Raw genomic sequence first — 18,685 nt, forward strand, 5'->3', positions numbered from 1 at the left:
AAAACATTTTTTATTGTCTTATAAATGCTTTAATATCTCTAAAATATTTGTCTAAATTATCAAGTTGATCCGAGTAATAATTTTGGAGTTACAGCCTAGAAAAGTTGTGTGCTCGGAGTCAGCTATGTTATATAGTCACTTCAAACTTTAAACGCGTTTTTCTTGAAACTGTGTTTTTAAAGTCGGTACCAAAGCTATAATACCCTTATCAGGTGCGTTTCTTAAAACAACTCGATGTATAACTAAATGTGAAAACATAATTGGCCAACTGACTGCATCCGATGGAAAATCTTTTGTTAGTTCTTTCTAGCTACTTTGATAAAAACAGCGACTAAGTGAATCAAGTTTATTTACTAAGAAAAATTCGTTTATGAAGTTGTTGGCTTGATTCCGATCGTTCAGTTTGAGTAACAACTATATGTTATACTGGTTCGATCTGAACAGTTTCAAGAGATTATAACGCTGCCTTGAACACTTGCCAAATAAAAAAGTTTTCCATACAAGAACTTGATATACACTCTTCAAGGTATAATAAGTAACAAGTATTTATATTAATATACATATTTATAATTACCATAAAAGTAAAGACAATATAATTTTGTGTTTTTATTCGAAACGAAAAAATATGTTTTTAGGTATAGTTAGCTGAAGTTACCTCTAAAACTGTATGGGCACATCTACTTGTATGTTAGAACTGAATAGTTGGTGAAACATTGAAATCACTTACTTATAGTTTGGTCAACATTGTCTATTTATAAAAACACGAATTCCTGCAGATATTGCAAAACTTAACTCAGGGCGAGCAGATAATTGCTTTTGTCAGCGCTATCGGCCATCTTGTTGGTGACTTTTTTTCTGAAGAGTGTGTTGATCAGTAAAGGGTCACTTGGTTGGTTTTAATTTCACCTAATTCAAAGTGGAAGAAAACAGTAAAATTTTTCCACCGGTGGTAAATAATTTATATTGAAAAAGGTTCTATAGGTTTCCTCTACACCAGATATACTTTAAGCGAAGATCGTGCCAACATTTTCGTTAATAGTGAACGCTACTGACAAATTTTTCGAAACATTTGAGCTCCCCACGGCAATATGAATATTCTAGCACTCGTGAAAGCGCGAATAATATCAGTAAAGGCGCCTGTTGAATCATGTGGTTCCACTCTGTTAGACTGCTTATGGCGATAGTATGTGAATTTAATAATTCTGCTGATAAGTCAGTTATGACAGTTCAGTTCGCCTGTACAGAAAAAATGGATCCCAGTGAGCCATATGATCGTAATACGATGCAACATTGGGGTCAAAATATTGATCATCTCGAAAAATTTGTTTTGTTCCTCCAAGTACCACCCTTTACAACAAAAGCAAATGAAAGGAAGTTGAGCACTTACTCGAGAGTTTGAAGTTGTCTTAGCCGATTTTATTGTTCTACTCTTATTTGGAATTAACTAGTAATGTAATTTTGAAATCACTCAATTCAAATCGCTCACCCTGTATATGTACTCGCATGTTTATTTTATGGCATTTTTGTTGCCGTCTTTAAACAAACCACAATGTGCAATTTTTATGTGGTTTTTATATGCTGTTAGTACAATCATGCTCACACATACATACCTACATAACAACAAGTGAGTTTCCGACATTTACTTTCCGGCTTTATTGCTTCTTTGCTTATCTGATGCGAAAACGCATGCATTACGCATTAAAATGTTCCCCCTTTTGATCGTTTTTACAGTCTGGCGCGGTAACGATGTCTTACCCATAAATATTTCAGTGGATATGCTTGTGTATGTGTAAGTGTGTTGACGTCTTACAGCACTCGATTTACTTCCGTTTTTATATAGTTTATCTTTAGAATTTATGTCGTTAATTTTTACGTCACTTGCAACTTGCTTATGGCGAAATCTTAACTTAACTTTTCCCACCCTGGGCCAATTATTGCTAAAACTCGTTTGGGGATTTCAAATATTTTTGTGCTTTGAAAACATTTTGAAACATTGAAAATATTTGTCAAATAACATGCATCTGGGCTGCATGGATCTTGGTTACGCCATAAAGACCTGTAATATTCTACATAATTTCGAATATTTCTGGCCACACTGTAGCATATATTTTTCCTCGCAGATCCGGTGATTAATAAGACACTTAGTTGTATCGCACAAATGCCAGTCGGGTCTACTTAACCGAAGTTGGACTTAAAAGCAATTATGGTATCCCAGCATTTCCAAAAAAATATTTGAGAAATATTTTAAGCTGTTCCTTCAACAATACACAACTATATGCTAATTCTTTTTAAAGCTTTGGTTTGAATTAATTTGTTAAGCTAGCATAATAGTTACCTGATTCTATAAAAAATCGATTGGAGTCATTTTGGCCTCTTCCAGTACACCCACAGATCTTATATTAGTCAAACACAAAATATGAATCCAAAAAAAATATAATTACATTTATTAATTTGTGATTATTTTCTCTCTCTCTTCCTCTTTCTATACAGCTGGACGCCAAAAGCAGTCCGCTAGCTTTGCTGGCGCAGACGTGCAGCGCAATCGGTGCGGATACAACCAATCCAAAACTGCTTGCTGCCAACATTGAGAAATCTACCAAATCGACATTGAAGTCAAGCGGTGCTGATGGACGCGATAAGTCCTCACCAGTGAGCAGTCAATCATCGTCCGTATCAACCGGCTCCGTCGAACACATCAAGTCCAGCTTTAAGCCGTATGAGTCGAATAATAATTTAATCAACAACAATCACATGCGAGAGAGACTTGAAGCCGAAACGGAGCGCGCCACAAACTTAAGCACCAGTGCGTCGACAAACAGTTTAAATCTCATCGGCAATGGCGGCCGAGTGCGTACACCAAAGAGTAATGGCAGCGGTGGCATAATGTTATTGAATGGCCAGCAGCATGCTGCACAACTGCAACAACAACGTTGTGACTCAAACCAAAGTGCCACCTCACAACGAGACTCGCCAGCGATCAATGGTTTGCGGAAGAGCTCACCAATAGGTACCGCTAGCGCAGTTATGGATCTGCAGCAACGCATCAGTAATAGTAGTAGTCCACAGCAACGCGCATCTTCTAAAGAATCGGCAGCGTTAAGTCATGGTATTAGCAGCGCACAAATGAGTCCTAGCGCTGCGGCTGCGGCAGCTGCTGCCAGCCAATCACGTCTGCAGTCTGCTACGGATTCAGCTATAGCTGCAGCCAAAGAGGCGAACTATGTGAAGGCGTTGCATGCTGCAGCCGCGGCTGCAGGTGTCCCTACAACGAGCGCGGGTTCGCTACCAGGCAATACCGCTTACTATGCTGGCTATCCGAGTGGCAATCCGTCGAGTGGCTTGTCATATCCGATGGACGTAATGACGGCTAGTGCGCTTATGTCACAACATCATCCAATGTTTAAGGCGGCTGCAATGCATCCCTACTTGAATTATGCTCGCCTGAAGGGCATCGATCCGGCCGTTTTGATGACACCGAATATCTGTCGCGATCCCTACTGTACCGGCTGTCCATCCTCGCCACATTTTCTCAACAAAGCCGCCGGCCAACCATGTCCGGCTGGTTGTCCACAATGTGAAAGCAACTCCGTCAAAGCGGCGTCGTTGGGCGGTGGCGGTTCTTCGGCTGCAGCTGCAGTCGCCGCAGCGGCAGCTTCATCATATCATGCACAACTGGCTGCGCTGGCCGCCGCCTCACAAATGCCGTACGTCTGCTCCTGGATCAGCGCGGACGCGGCGTACTGTGGCAAGCGTTTCGGCACCTCCGATGAACTGTTCCAACATTTGCGTACACATACCGCATCGCTGCCAGATTCAGTGCTGAGCGCTGCTGCAGCAGGCGGTATACCACCAACGCATCCATTATTTCAGCGCACCTACCCTACGCCACCATTGAGTCCCCTGTCTGCCGCACGCTATCATCCCTACGGTAAACCCTCCATGCTGCCGCCACCGCTGTCATCTGCGGCCGGCGCTTTGGGTGGTCTCTCAATGCCACCACATCCAGCGCTAGCACAATACTTTGCGCCCTATTCTCTCTACGGACCGTCGCGAATGGGTTCCTCCCATCCATAGTAGGAGGCTGTTAGTGGTAGAGCGCGCGATGTCTACAGAACGCATTTGAAATAAGTGGCCAGGGTTTGCTGAATGAATACTACATATATTCTTAATATCTTCAGTCAATTTCGACATTGAATGTCCTCATATTGATAATTCCTCACTTCCGGGGAAATTTTTTGTAAATGTAAGAGACGCAAGTCATAAGACGCGTAAAGTGCTAGTGATGTAAATTAATCTACGTGTGTTATGTACATAAATATGTATGCATATGAGGTGTACATATGTATAAAATAAAGCATGCTAATATTTGTACTGCATGAAATTATAATAAAATAATTAAAGTAATTATCGTAATGGTAAAGAGCGTTTGCAATAAACAAAAGAAGAATTATTTATTTTATTAACTAAACTAATTAAAAATTTTATCAAAGTGAATAATAAATAAAGAATAAATTGTATGTATGTATAATCCAAATATCAAATTGTAAGCAAAAGCAGCGTTGTTGTATATTTTAAAGTGTAAACCACAAATGTAATAAAATTACAAATAAACTTTAAGATTCAATTAAGTCATCATCAAAGAAACAATAAAACCACGTCAAATATTAAAATATTAAAAAAAAAACTGCACATACTTCATTATTTAAAGAGATTAAGGTTAGTATGAATTTAATTTTAAGCTCTGCTATTTTGTTAATAAATTTACAGGTGGAAGCAATAACAAAGTCATACAGTTGAATTCAATACAAGAGAGGTCTAACCACTTCCTCTCTTGTATTTTGATGATGTCAGTGTTTGTGAAATTTTCTGCTTCATTTCATTACTCTTTTAACTACAAATTATTTTTAGGGCATGTAACTCGTCTTTAATAACCGTTTCGTCACCGTAAAGCTAGTTTTAAGAATCGCATTGGGTTATAATGACAGAATATTTTTCAACCAGTTTTCTGTCTTCTACAGCGCTACGTGTTTGGGACTTAAATGTAATAACAACAAAGTTAACTTAGTGTCCATGTTTATATATAGAGATTAATTTTTTTGGATAATTCACATCTATTAGATAGATTAAATTTGCGCTCTCCTTTTAGATGAACACATCAACTCATACCATACAAAAGCATTAAGGAGACCAAAGCTAATAGCTGATACATATTTCCGATAACTTGGAACCTTCTCCTTGTACAGCAATCAAGCTCCGGTGTTTCCGCTGTGAAGTCGCAGAACTGACATTACTTCATCGACCAGATTTGCATCTCGCGAACGGCACACGGAATTGGCGATTGTAGGCGCCATTACACAACGCTATAAGCTGTTTGTCTCTATGAAGGCTAAATACCTGTCTGAACACTTTCAGATTGTATCTCCCCCGAAAAAACTTGCTTGGCATGAAGGCCAGTAACGTTTCTTTTTCATCTTTTCTTCTTTTCGAACTTCTTTTTTTAGTAGTGTGTGGATCCACTGTGAAAACGGGCTTCAGGGTTGGTGGTTGCCGTTCTCTTCCAGATGATCAGCGATCTTGTTGTACTAAATATCGTTGTGCGCAGGGATCCATGTTTACGTGCTTCTCGTAGCTACCCTATAAAGCTTTTCTAAGCTTTATGACCAATGGATGTATGAAATCGATGTAGATCTCAGTCTAAATCACATATTTCTAAGTTAATGATTTTCGAACCTCTAACTGACTTTTTCCTCATAAACTTTATATTTATAATTTAGCCTGTTTGCTTGAGTTTTTATCACGTATGTAATATACCTTATTTGAATTGATAATTAAGTTGATTTTAATAAAAAAGATAGCAAATACGATTTTAATCCATTAACTTTTTGTCAGTATTTCCCCGCCTTTGATCTTTACAAATAACGAGAGTGTAAAATGTTCTGTTACAACCGAACTCAACTCTTCCCTACTTGTTTTCTTGCAGGTTTTATATTTTTCTACCATCAGAGGTCATAAATTGCTGAAGTTTTGTTTTATTGCAATCGCTTGGCACACAACCGTTGTTTTGTGGATGCATTGGAAACACCAACCAATGAAGTTTTTGCCCACCTGCCCGTTAATTCGTGCTTCGATTTCAAAAGTGTAGCTTGCCACTTGAATATTCTTATACACATACATATGTACACATGTGTTCGTATACACGAGTATATTATATATACCTACATATATACATATCATAATACAAGCGCCATATACTTCCAATCTATAGCGCAATGCATCAGTTTACACCTCAGTTGACGAAGAAAAATGTTTGTACCATGCGTTCATTCACCAAATCATAAATGTTTTCCACAAAATTTATTGTCATTTTTTTTTACAGAAGCGAATTCTTATCTAATTTATGATGTTGTGTGTTGTAGCGTTGCAAGTGCTAGAAAAAGAAGGTAGGCAACAAATGTCTATATTGCTCCAATATTTTTTACGATAGTGTAATGTTTTGTTCACCTAACGGTTGCTTACAATATCTTAATTGGCAGTATCGAATATGAGTGCTGCTGTGAGAGTATTGCAAAATTATGGTTTTACGTTACAAAGGATTAGAAGTGGGCTTTTCATGAATAATTCGAATCCGTTTTAAGTAGCTGATATGCTGTTTTAATACTTTTATTGACTACTGTATATTCGTTTGAGGTTTCAGAGCAGAGATTATATCGTTGGAGGATTGAATTGAAATTGCATGGAAAGGGTATTTATTGGAAGAATTTGATACACTTGAAATAGTCAGTTGTATTGATAACAGTCATGCCTGTTCATTACTACAGTATGGCAGTGGCAATTGAGTACAGTTGCAAGTTTCAATCCGTATTTTATTTCCTTATAAAATCCTTTAGCGAAATCTTGATTATTTCAAATATAATTGAGTAGAACTGTCTTCTTTTCAATATGTTTGTATTTGTCCCTAAGAAATAGCATAAATATACAATATATGCAAAATTTATAAAGGTAAAGGTTTTATAATCAATCAAATTTCACATTAGGCCATCAGATTGGTATAGGTAAAGTCATTAATGCTCTTACTTGGTCAGCTAGAAACACCGTCACATATCGACATAGCGCCTTGAACATGTCACAAATTTGTTATGGCGTCTAATATCAACTCCAGCCAATTTGCCTGGTTCGTAGAAGGTATGACTATCGAGTTGCTTTAACCTTATTTAGTAAAATTTTAACAGTGGAAGGGATGTTTATACCTCACCTTCCTTCATACAGCTCATACAATTTGCGGCCTCCAAAATCTTTCGGCCTACCCTGTAAGTATCTATAGGACAGTATCCTGTTAGTAATCCTATCATTGCGATGATATAAACCTTGCTCAGAGCAAATACCATAATTCTTAGGACTTTTTAGGTTTTTCTTCTACCAGTAAATTTTCGCTGTCGAACAGGTGCTGGTTGTTAACCAACGCTTACTGAGCTCACACCAGATCCCACACAGTCTGATTAGATTGTGGTAAAGATGCCCTTTGTTGTGCGTTCGTCAGCTTTGCAGTTTTCAGCGATTCCGCTATGACCAGGCACCGAAACCAATCTGATATGGAAGTAACTTGATCTTGTTGCTAGTGAGATCAAACACAAATCAATGAAAAGGATGACAAAAATGTAGAAACCGGACATCTAATTGCTACGCAAGCACTGTGTTCTCCGGATGCGGTCTTTAGTGCCTTATTGTTGTTGTTCTCATACTTCAAAAAAATGCTCTTTTTGAAAGTAAAACACCGACAATGAAAAGGCAATTACCATGATTGAGACCGCTTTTCAACTATATAGATAGTATCTAAAAGTTGTAAGATCGCTATGATCGGTGTATTACGCTCGAAGATAATTTTGTTGAATAATAAAATAATACAATTTCATATTTGATTTTCAGCCTAGTATATGTAATTAGAATAACAAATATGGTTTGTATTAAATATTAGCCGATTGCGAACAACAACAAACATGTGTAGATTTCGTAGCAATAACTATGGTATGGTATGGTATGGATACGCACTCCAAGCATAGGCCAGCAATAATAGCGATAGTCATCAACAACTTGCAATGCTCAGCAACGTTCCAAAGTGGCAATGCGCGAATGCATGGCGACCAACCACATCAGCAACACCATCAGCAACATATGCGGGGCGTGACAATCGCGCCATCGCAAATCACATTAATGCAACCGTGCAGCAAATGCATGCAATACGCTTGACTAATTACGAAAATGTCATGTGGCAGCCACGATGTTGACGGTGAAGCGGCAGCAAGTGCTAGAAATTCTGTTAACATACATACATATAAGCATAGAAATGCAATGGAAGGAAATGGGGGAGGAGAAACGCGGTTCTTGGCGGTGCTATACCAAGTTGAAATCGCAATTAGTGACAAGCGATTTGTGAGGTCTCCACGCAAAATAACTAATACGCACATAAGTTGCGCTTTCAAAGTGTCTCCAATTATTACAGTAGGATGAGCATGTAGAATAAGCTTTTAAGTTTCTTTAATTAAATCGAGATGTTGTACAAGTTTTTCTACCCTTAATAATGTTGTAAATTTTTAAACGCGTACTCTTCATCTAAAAATTAAGGTGATTGTATTATAATATAATAGAAAAAATTTTAAATTTAAATTTTTACAAAATTTTTTAAAATGCCTAACGATTTAGAATTATTGTGTTGTGCAAGTTTATGATTATCAAAACACCGATTATTTCTTGTTTGATTTAAAGTTTGGAGTACTACTTTAAAGTTTGGAGTACTAAAAATATTATTCAATTGGTAGAAAGTGACATATTCTAATACGTTGTAGTGTCAAAGCTTTCAGGTCAGTCAGCTAAACCTTGTAAAACGGACTAGGTATTCTAAGAAATTTCAATTTTAGCTACACAGTAACATTATATAGGCAATTATATACATTTGTTGTTGTTGTTTTTGCAAGTTTTTTATAAACAATTTACTGCTCATTTTAGTTTAAAAAAAAATAATTATTTGTTTACAAGTGCGCCATTTCGCGTATAATTTTTCTGAAGTTAAAAAACGTCTGTACTTGAATAGCCCGTCTTATGTGGATTAAGATTCACGTTTTTATTTTGTATCAGCTGTCACAAGTTACTAAAATCAGAATCGTCCGTTGAGAACCTCTTGAACAAGGTGATCGCGAAGATTGACCCAAAGCCGTCATTTTGTATGAAAATGTCGATATAAAATATTTTAATACACACAAATAAATTATATGCTTCTATTTTCCTTAATCCCAGAATAATTTAGGTCTTTTGTGAGTGCTCTAGACTGGAATAACCCCTTTACCACGGATAATACAGTGCAACACTTAATTTCGATGCTATACGAAACCACTTTACACGACAATATTAAATTTTCATAGTAAAAGCTGGAACTCGCGTCTTGAGAAACCATTTTTGAAAATTTTGTGGGAATACCTTGCCGGAACATCTTAGTTACTCAAAAGAAATCTGTGCGATATATTTAGATATTAATTATTTATTTATTGCATAATGTGGTTTAAAAATCAAGAATGGATATTTATCAAAATAAAGTTAGGTCACTATTCCATAGAATCATTATGATTATTATAAATTTTTCAAATAAAACCGTTTCCACTAATTTTTAATCACATCACTTGCTTTATGTTTGTCTCTAGTTAGAATAACCAATAATTATATTCTGATCAGCATGTCAACATTAGAAAGATCTCTGCACTAAAAAATGTCTGGAAAACGTTTCAGCACATCAAAAAGGGAAATCGAAAAAATAGACTGACAATATGTTTACAAGTGTACATTTAAGCTTCTAGTACAGAAAAGATAATAAGCAGCCAAAATTTGAAACTCTCAGACACAATCAAGCTGGCTGAAACGCCGATAATTATATGATCAATTCGACCACTAATAACGAATTGCTTTTCGAAGATGAGATATACCTATAAATATTTTATGAACATCTGTATCTTCATTCCGATCGGCCAGTTTGAATGGCAGCTTTATACTACATTGTTCCTAATATCGGAATAATAACATTGGACAATGCTCTATATCAAATTTCGTAAAAATATGTACCATTTCTTGTCAAATAAAAAAGTTTTCCATACAAAAACTTGATTTTGATCGGTCAGTTCCACGACAGCTATATAAAATTTATTTTATACGGTACAACTTTGAGGCCCGCATGAGGTCCTAAGATAATGTGAAGCAACATATATTTTACTTTCAGAAAATTTGGAATTGAATCCTAAAAGATAAAGTTTTCTTGTTTTATAATATTTTGTATAGGAAATTTTGATACACTCAATTGAGGAGCGTTTTGAAAGCAAAACGTCGCACAGTGCAGCAGGTTTTTTAAGATAGTGACGCGTTGTTTTTATGTGGCATGTAACGGAAAATAATTTTTTCACATTTTTCATGCTTTGCGTTCATTTATTTTATTTTTTAACCATTTCTGTTTGCGTACTCTAACAACAACAAGCACACACGATTTAATAAATTGCCGCCTGTCGCAATGGCTGTTTATGACATTTTAATAAGCAAGAGTTGTTGCGTTCGTTACGCGTTTTACAGCGTCAGTTGCACGTTTGTGTCAATCAAAAAGTTCATTGAGCGTGAATACATAAACTCGATGTTTTTACATACGCAATTTTTTAAAAAGCTTGCAAAACGTTGCAATGCTAATGCATTTTGCCAGACTGGAACGTGCTTGTGATAATACACATGTTTCGAGCGACTTGTGGCAAGGTAATGCACGGGTAGTTTCTCAAACAATGCAACCCTGCTGATTGTTGTGCTTCTTGCATTAGTTCGTTATCGCCTACGCACAGTGTCAACAATTTACGCACCTTTGTTTTTGCAAAGTTCAGACACTGGGTGGCTTTGCCGGCGACACTGTTTTGGTTACAAGAATTAGCCAAGCGACATCGAGTGATGTATACTTTTGTCGCCTGTCAGCGCTTCCTGCTAAATTAAGCTTCTTAATGCTTGTATCACGATAAATAATGACCTAATGCTACTAACCCGAACGTGAGTGTTTACCAGTCAGTTTGACACTGTCTGTTGAAAGTTGACAGCGCGCGTCTGGCGGTGAATGTGTCAAGTCGTTGGCTACAAAGCGAAGCAATGGATCAAACCATGTAATTGTAATAAAGTGATATGAAGTATACAAAGTCCGAACTACTATCTATTGCCACATTTTCTGACAGGAAAATATAGAGGGTCGTCGTTTTTATAGATTTGGAGGAGATTATCAAAACTTTGCGATTTTATATATAAATACATATGTACCAGTATATATAATATATGAGTGCTTTTCCATACGCTTTTTTGAAAAATGTTGAGCATCATATAATAAAAGATCTCTGCTTAAGATTCAGATGTGCTGAAATTTATATAAGTATACCATATGTACAACTATAACTGAATTATATATACTAAGGTCGTTTGTAAATATTGCATTGCAATTAGTAATCCAGAATAATTGATCAAAACCTTTTTAAGCTCAGGAGCTTAGCTCGGACTCAAACTACTTCAATTATACCAAAACCAAGGCTTCACTTGTCTATTATTGACCGATAGGTGAATAACCTTCTATCCATTTTATTTAACCAGTTATCGGTTTCGGCGGCAACATATTGGAGCAAAAGATATGCAATCGCGTGAAATCTCTTTACGCATTTTCGATATACGCTGTTCTGGACAGCAGCTGAGAAAACTCTTGAGTTTGCTTGTATTATAGCTACTCCAGCTCTTCTACCAGCTACTTATAGCGCGCCAACTTTTTACAGCAATACAATTTTGAGAGCAGAGAGGTGAGTATTTCCTCGACAACAAAATAGCAATATTGGTCTTGAGCTCGCTTATTATGCGCTAAAGACTGGTCAAGCTGTGCTTAGCTTCATTATTAATTGCATCGACATATTTCGTGATAAGACTCGTATCGGTGCCTGCTCATGGTGAAATCGAAGGGCTTATGAACTTGTAAGTAAGATCAATTTCGTCCCATGATTATCTGACTGGGTATGCGTCGAATTTTATTATTTTCATACAACATAATACCAGACAGCTGGACCTCGCGTAAGCTCAGTAAGCGCTGGTCAACCACCAGCATATGACCCGTTGCAAGATCCTTCTGACACAGAGTAGGCCTGAAAATATACAAGTATGTATATTCAGTTTTACTCTAATTCTAGTGGTTAATTGCCCAATGGGCAACTATGCACTGATGCCGGCCGCCATTTGTCTCAGATTTCAGAAAGAAGCTGCGATAGAATAATATCGGTACTTCTTTCTTCAATTCCAACTGGCGCAATCCGAACAATAAAGCCCTTAAATTTCATGCCTTGAAATAAGTCGAAGAAATATTATTGTACAATAATACGATCGAGGTCTATGTCTATATATGTATAAGGGCTTAACTTATTTTTAGGAATTTTTAGAACGACAAAGGGGCTTTCTCCAACTGTTAAAATGCTAACCTACCTGAGCATAGTACACTATAATAAAAACTCATATGGTTTTAAGAAAAATACTTTTTTTGACTAAATTTGGATTCATTAATATACTAAGGTGTTGTTAATTATACTTAGGATGATAAAACTGTTGTTCCAACTTTCCACAACCATTTTTACAGTAGGACTGTGCCTTTGTATCAGAAGAAGCCTCAGTCTCGATTTTTTTCGGCGGTCATTGTCTTGAGGTCTGATAACTAACAGGAAAAATGGGCGGAGGGTGAATTCGAAGGATCAAGTTAATGCAAAAATATTCGAAATCCAATTCGTGTTTTTCTTTTTTCAACATATTTACTGATTTATGAGACGGTAAATAGGTTGATTATGAGTTTTTCCGTGTTTCCTCAACTTTTCTAAACTCAAAAACTCAAACTTTTCAGTCTGTCTGATATTTCCAACTATCATAGTGGAGGATCAGCACTCTGCACTAGGTTGCGCTCCGGATCTGTAGATCTACTGCTATCTCAATGGCAGTCACTTCCGCCTAGAAGACCTAAAATAATATTTAACATACGATTATATTGAATATGCATTGAAAAGAATAACGCCATCGAACTGCTGCCCTTAATTTGCTACCTGAAATCGACTAAGATAAAAAGTACTCATTAAAAGCATACTCTACTAAAAATAATAACTTGCGAATATTCATTTATGTTATAAACAATGCCATATAATGCCATGGTTTGTAACCTGATACACACCGAACTGAAGATCGCATCAGAAACACGTCCACATTAAATTCAGTTGAAAAGTGTAAAATAACACGAAAGAAATATTGACATGCATAAAAATATTAATATGAATGCTAACAAGGACCATTATTTAAGTCACACCTTAATTTCAACACATAACCATTTTACATTCATATTAGTAGTGCAATTAATATGCTGACCGTCACTATGCCTCAAGTTGTGGCATAAATCGTATGATGTAGTTACCTGGCTGCCTGTCTATGGCTATGTATGTTACGCGCATACTCGTATGCATGCATGGGAAGTAATGGTGTGTTTGCGTTTGTCGAGATGGTTTCAACTGATAGTGTTAACTGGTTGCCGCCACGAATTCGCGACCGTTGACCACAGTGTCCAGTACGTTTGAGTGCCATACAGCAAATGCCACACAGATTAGCATCAACTACATCTGTCTTTCAGGTGGAAAATATCAACAACAACAAAGCGGGCAAAAGTGAACTGCAAGGATCGTACAAGGGCGGTCTGATAAATATACCGTATAGGAAAGAAAAAAGAATATTTTAGAAAAATTTTATTTATATTCCAACATAGTGCCCCTTTGAGCTCGATACACTTGACTCGGTGATGCTCCAACTTCTTTGAAGCCTCTGTAACCCATGTATGGAGAAAAGAAGAAGTCGCACGGAGTTTGATCTGAAGTATGGACTGTATGAAACAAAGTTCGTAGCCTAATTCGATCAACTTAGACGCAAAAGTGTGAGCGTTGTCATGGTAGAAGAGCATTTCCGCTCGATAGGGCAGTCTACGCCGGAGCACGTTTACTGGTAGAATTTTACTGAATAAACTTTTCCAGCTACCCTTTCTCAGCACGAGCGACAACATTAAAACTCGTTAAACTAATTTTTAATGGCCGCCTTCGAAGGATAACAGTCGCCGTATATAGCATCCAACCCTTTAGCCTAACAAAAACAAAGGTCAGGCTTCACCTACTACCAAGACCGCCACTTCCACGTGCGGGCAAAACATAACTGCGAGTCCGAATCGGACATATTGGTTCTTTTGCGATAGTGTAGTCAACAGTTGGTGATGTTAAGTATTCATCGGGTCACCCTATTTAGTATAGAAACACATGGCTTACTCAGATATATGACTGTAGGTGGTTATATGTATATATATGTGTGATATATAATACATATATAAATATGTACATTGTATGGAAACGTGGCTGGAAGCACGCAAAATCGTGGCATTTATTAATTCGCAACACGAAATGTGGCGGTGGCAACCGAACAACCAAACATCTAGTCAACTAAACAACCCAACCACCGAACAGTGACCAACGAGGCCAACTCTTTCTACTACCTGCCTGTTTGCCTGGCAGGCAGTTTTGCTGTGCATTGTTGACAACATGCAAAATGTCAAATTCAAAATAGAAAACAAAGACGTTTTTCTACCCTACCGTGCATAAAGCAATTATAAAAAAGTCTAGCAACAATAGCAACATCAATAAATAATGCAATACATGAAACATTGCGCAGAATTAATAAGAAAAGCGTGAAAAAGTGAATTCACGCTTACTCGAGTGTGGTTGACAAAATTTTTTTTCTGCCTTCAAGCGGCGGCAAAAACACTTCAACATCACCGCACAATGCAATTTTGCCACATGCCACAAAGTTGGCAGTAGCGCTGCGGGTTGTGTTAGGTATGATGGTACAGTGCAAAGATGAGTAGCGGCATTCAGTAGTAACAGTAACTGAGATAGTCGTAACGTATACCTCCTGGCGAAAGATTGATAACTAACGGGAAAACAATTTAAGTTTGCTAAAATTATACCTTTTATGCTTAGTTTTCCAAATTAAATTTTACACTCACTTTTTATATACTTATATCTCCAAGAATAAAACTATATAGTGGATTGAGGATCGGTGTAGCAAGGAACTCGAACAAAATCATATATTTGTCGTCAGAATAAAAAGGCTAAAACTTTCAGAAAAATATTTTGTAAAAAGATTTCTTTAACCCACCCATCCAGATGGACTTTTTTTTTAAATGAGAAAAATTCTTTCAATTCAATTGGGGGTAACGTTGTTTATTCCATGAAAATATTGTTCGGATAATTTACAAAAGGATCATCGGAGGTAAGTTGCGTCTAACATATGGAACACTAAAATTAATATTAAGAGTAATTGGAAAATGTTGAATCTTAGAGATCTCAATTTTGAAACATGTAGTATAAAGCCAGATTTTAATTTATAGTTTTTTTAAAGCGCTATAATTTTATTTCACATAAAATACAGAGAAATTAAAAAGGCACTATTAAATTTTATTTCATTGATGATCTCAATATAACTACCGCAACTGTGTCTTAGGAAGATCTTCCTTTTTTGCCGCTATTGCCCAACTTTTAACAGCATATCCAGCCTTCAGTATTGCCAGAATGTTTTACCAGAGACCACCAATGCCGACTCTAAAACCGCTAGCGCTCTCTCCAACCTGAGGTAATTTCTTATAATAATATAAAATAAGAGGAAATTAAAGTTTTAATCCTGAAACTATTAGAAATGAAGATTTATTTTTAATTGTCATATCAAAATCATAAATAAAATAGTATTTTTTATTTATTATATATTTTATTAATGTTTAAAAGTCATTTTCTTCGCCCGAAGGTTTGCCGACAGCAATTTGCTTGAGATCGGTAAGCATCTTTGATTCGAATTTTCCGAACAACTTTAGCTGGTATCTCATTTCCAGGTAAAGATAAGCCATCTCCCACTATTCGAAGTGATTCGGATTATCTTGTTATGCTTCTTACTATTTGTTATGTTCATGTTACTAAAAAGTATCTCGATGTCAGCATTGGTGAATAAAGATTTGGCATAAAAAACGAAACTAATTTCGACTTAAAATATAATATAATATACAATAAGGAAATATACTACTTCTCTTCTTAAAATCGTTTAAAGCCGCAATAAAATTAAATATATGTTTTGTTTATTTGATTTGACCTAGCAATGCTGCCTTAAAAAATATCAGAAGGAATTATCTATGCTTGAGAATGGCAGCTCTCTGAAACTTGTATTGAACATTTTCTAACTCTTAGGCAGTTAAAGAGACGTACGTATGTAAGTATGGCACATTTTTAATCATAAATTATTAATTTCATATCACTCATATGGGTACGTGAGTCATGGATGGTATAATATAATAAATAATAAAATATAAGTAATATTTATTCCATGAGGTCTTATATTATTTACCGTTGCTTATTATTGCCACTATTGTGCTTTTTAACGCCACGCCTGCCTGTTTAGCACGACTACTCGACGCCACTTATCCTTTGCATATAGACACGGAATAATCGCGAACCGTCAACCATGACCACCTTGGCGTTTCGTGTCGCCTGGTTTTGTCTCAATATAAATGCAAAACTGCAGCGAAAGCACAACTCATAGCAATTGTGAAACGTGTTGAGAAGAACGCAAATTTATTTATAACCTCTTTCTCTCATGCATATTTAATGGCCATGCGCTGCGTTGCCAAACAATTATTATAGCCCTCGCCACAATATCACAAGCTTCGTATAAAGCCTGCAGTTTCTGGGGTCACCAGTAGCAGCTCCAACTTTTCACACCAAAGATATTACACACAATTATTTTGCGTCTTTCACTTTGAGACAAGTCACCTTCGAAAACGTCCTTATTGTTGTGCCATGTCGGTATTGATGCCAACCAACTTTTTTATGTTACGGAAGCTCACAAATATAATTTGAACATTTAAGTTGTAATAAAAAAATAATTATTTTTTCATGAAATTGAAGGCTTGAATTACCATAGTTAGAATGATCCGCTTTATGTCAAAGATGTGTGTAGCTTTACGTTGTCCTGATGGACCACAATTTCTATCCTATTGGCCAAATCTGGCCACTTCTAGGCGATTGCTTCCTTCAGACGGTCCAATTTTTCACAGTACAGTTCCGAGTTAAGAGTTTTGCCATATGCGAGCAGCTCATAGTAGAAAATTCTCTGCCAATCCCACTAAACACACCGCAAAACCTTCCTGGCCATCAACCCTGGCTTGACCACCGTTTCCGCCGGCTCATCGCGTTTCGACCACGACCGTTTTCGTATGTGATCCACTTTTCATCGCCAGTCACCAACTGCTTCAGAAATGGGTCGATTTTGTTCCAATTCTGCAGCGATTCGCAGATGAAAATTCGGTCCGTGAGGTTTTTCTGCGTTAACTCGTGTGGCACCCATACATCGAACTTATTTTCGTATCCAGCCTTATTCAAATGGTTCCAAGCGGTTTTTTATGCAATCTTTAGCTCCTGGGCAATCGAAACAGTGCATACATGATGGTCGGACTGAACAATGTCCATGCTTTTATCGACATTTTCGACCTTTTTTTGGCCTTCCAGTGCGTAGTGCATCCTTGACATCGAAATTACTGGAACGGAATCGACGAAACCAAAATTGCGCATGATTAGCTGTTACAGTATCAGGACCATAAACGCACATTCACATTTTCAGTCGGCTGACTAGCGTTTTCGCCCTTATCGAAGAAAAACTGTAAAATATAGCGTATTTTCTCTTAGCTAGTATCCATCTTTGACGCGCGCTCAAACCAAACTGAATTAACCAATCCCAAAACTGTCAGAAAAACTTTTTTAGTACGAAATGTCATCTTTCTACCGCCATTTAGCGGAACCCTATCGGACTTATACAACGCGAGATACCGATAAATAATCCCCTCTATTGGGAAAATAATGGATTTATTTTTACTACACCTAATACCGACTGGGCAATTTCTCGAAATTAACGAGTTGTGAAAATCTGCACGCATTGTGTTCTTGTTTAAACGTAAAGCATGAGGCGGCGCACCGTCTTGTTGGAAATTATTCGCGTCGATTTCATCAAATTTTAGGAAAAAAGCGGCCAACATCTTCTTGTTATAAGTCTCGCTATTGATGGTTTGAGTATTTCCTGTTACGGGCCGACGATGCCAAACTGTAAATTTTTGGGTATGCATTGCGCAATACGCGAGCATTTGACTCACCACAATAGCGACAATTTTATTTGTTGACGAAGGCGTTAAGCCAAAAATGGGCAACATCTTAGAAGATGATTTTTCGGTGAACATGAAGTTGCGTAGTAATCTTTGACAATTTCCAAGAGTTCAAGTCTAAACATTTATTAATGATGATATGTTTTTATTTATTTACCAGACAAGTCTCACCAATCGGAGTAGTTGAAGTAGTTTTTCTGCGATTTGTATCCTAGTTATTTGTGCTGCTCTCCAAACTAATGTGGGGTATTTCACATATTTTCACAGGCCATTTTCTTTAATTCTGACCACAAACTGGACTCCAATCTGGACTTCCAAACAGCCAATCCTCTGCAGCTATCAAACCAAGAATATTTCTTTTAAGGGGTACATCCACTTGCAAGACCG

At 36.9% G+C, this 18,685-nt stretch overlaps 1 protein-coding gene across 4 annotated transcripts in view; it reads left to right on the forward strand.

Moving 5' to 3' along the window:
* The window catches only part of elB (elbow B), a 94,515-nt gene extending 89,837 nt beyond the window's left edge, over positions 1 to 4,678 (forward strand). For all 4 annotated transcript variants that reach the window (XM_036376590.2, XM_036376592.2, XM_036376591.2 and 1 more), the window contains one exon: positions 2,491 to 4,678. In XM_036376590.2, the coding sequence (XP_036232483.2) occupies positions 2,491 to 4,074 (1,584 nt within the window). In that variant the 3' untranslated portion in view covers positions 4,075 to 4,678. The remainder of the gene's footprint in view (positions 1 to 2,490) is intronic.
* Positions 4,679 to 18,685: the final 14,007 nt, after the last annotated feature.

Source organism: Bactrocera oleae, chromosome 3 (genome assembly GCF_042242935.1).
Source record: "Bactrocera oleae isolate idBacOlea1 chromosome 3, idBacOlea1, whole genome shotgun sequence".
In the NCBI taxonomy this organism is placed as follows: domain Eukaryota; kingdom Metazoa; phylum Arthropoda; class Insecta; order Diptera; family Tephritidae; genus Bactrocera; species Bactrocera oleae.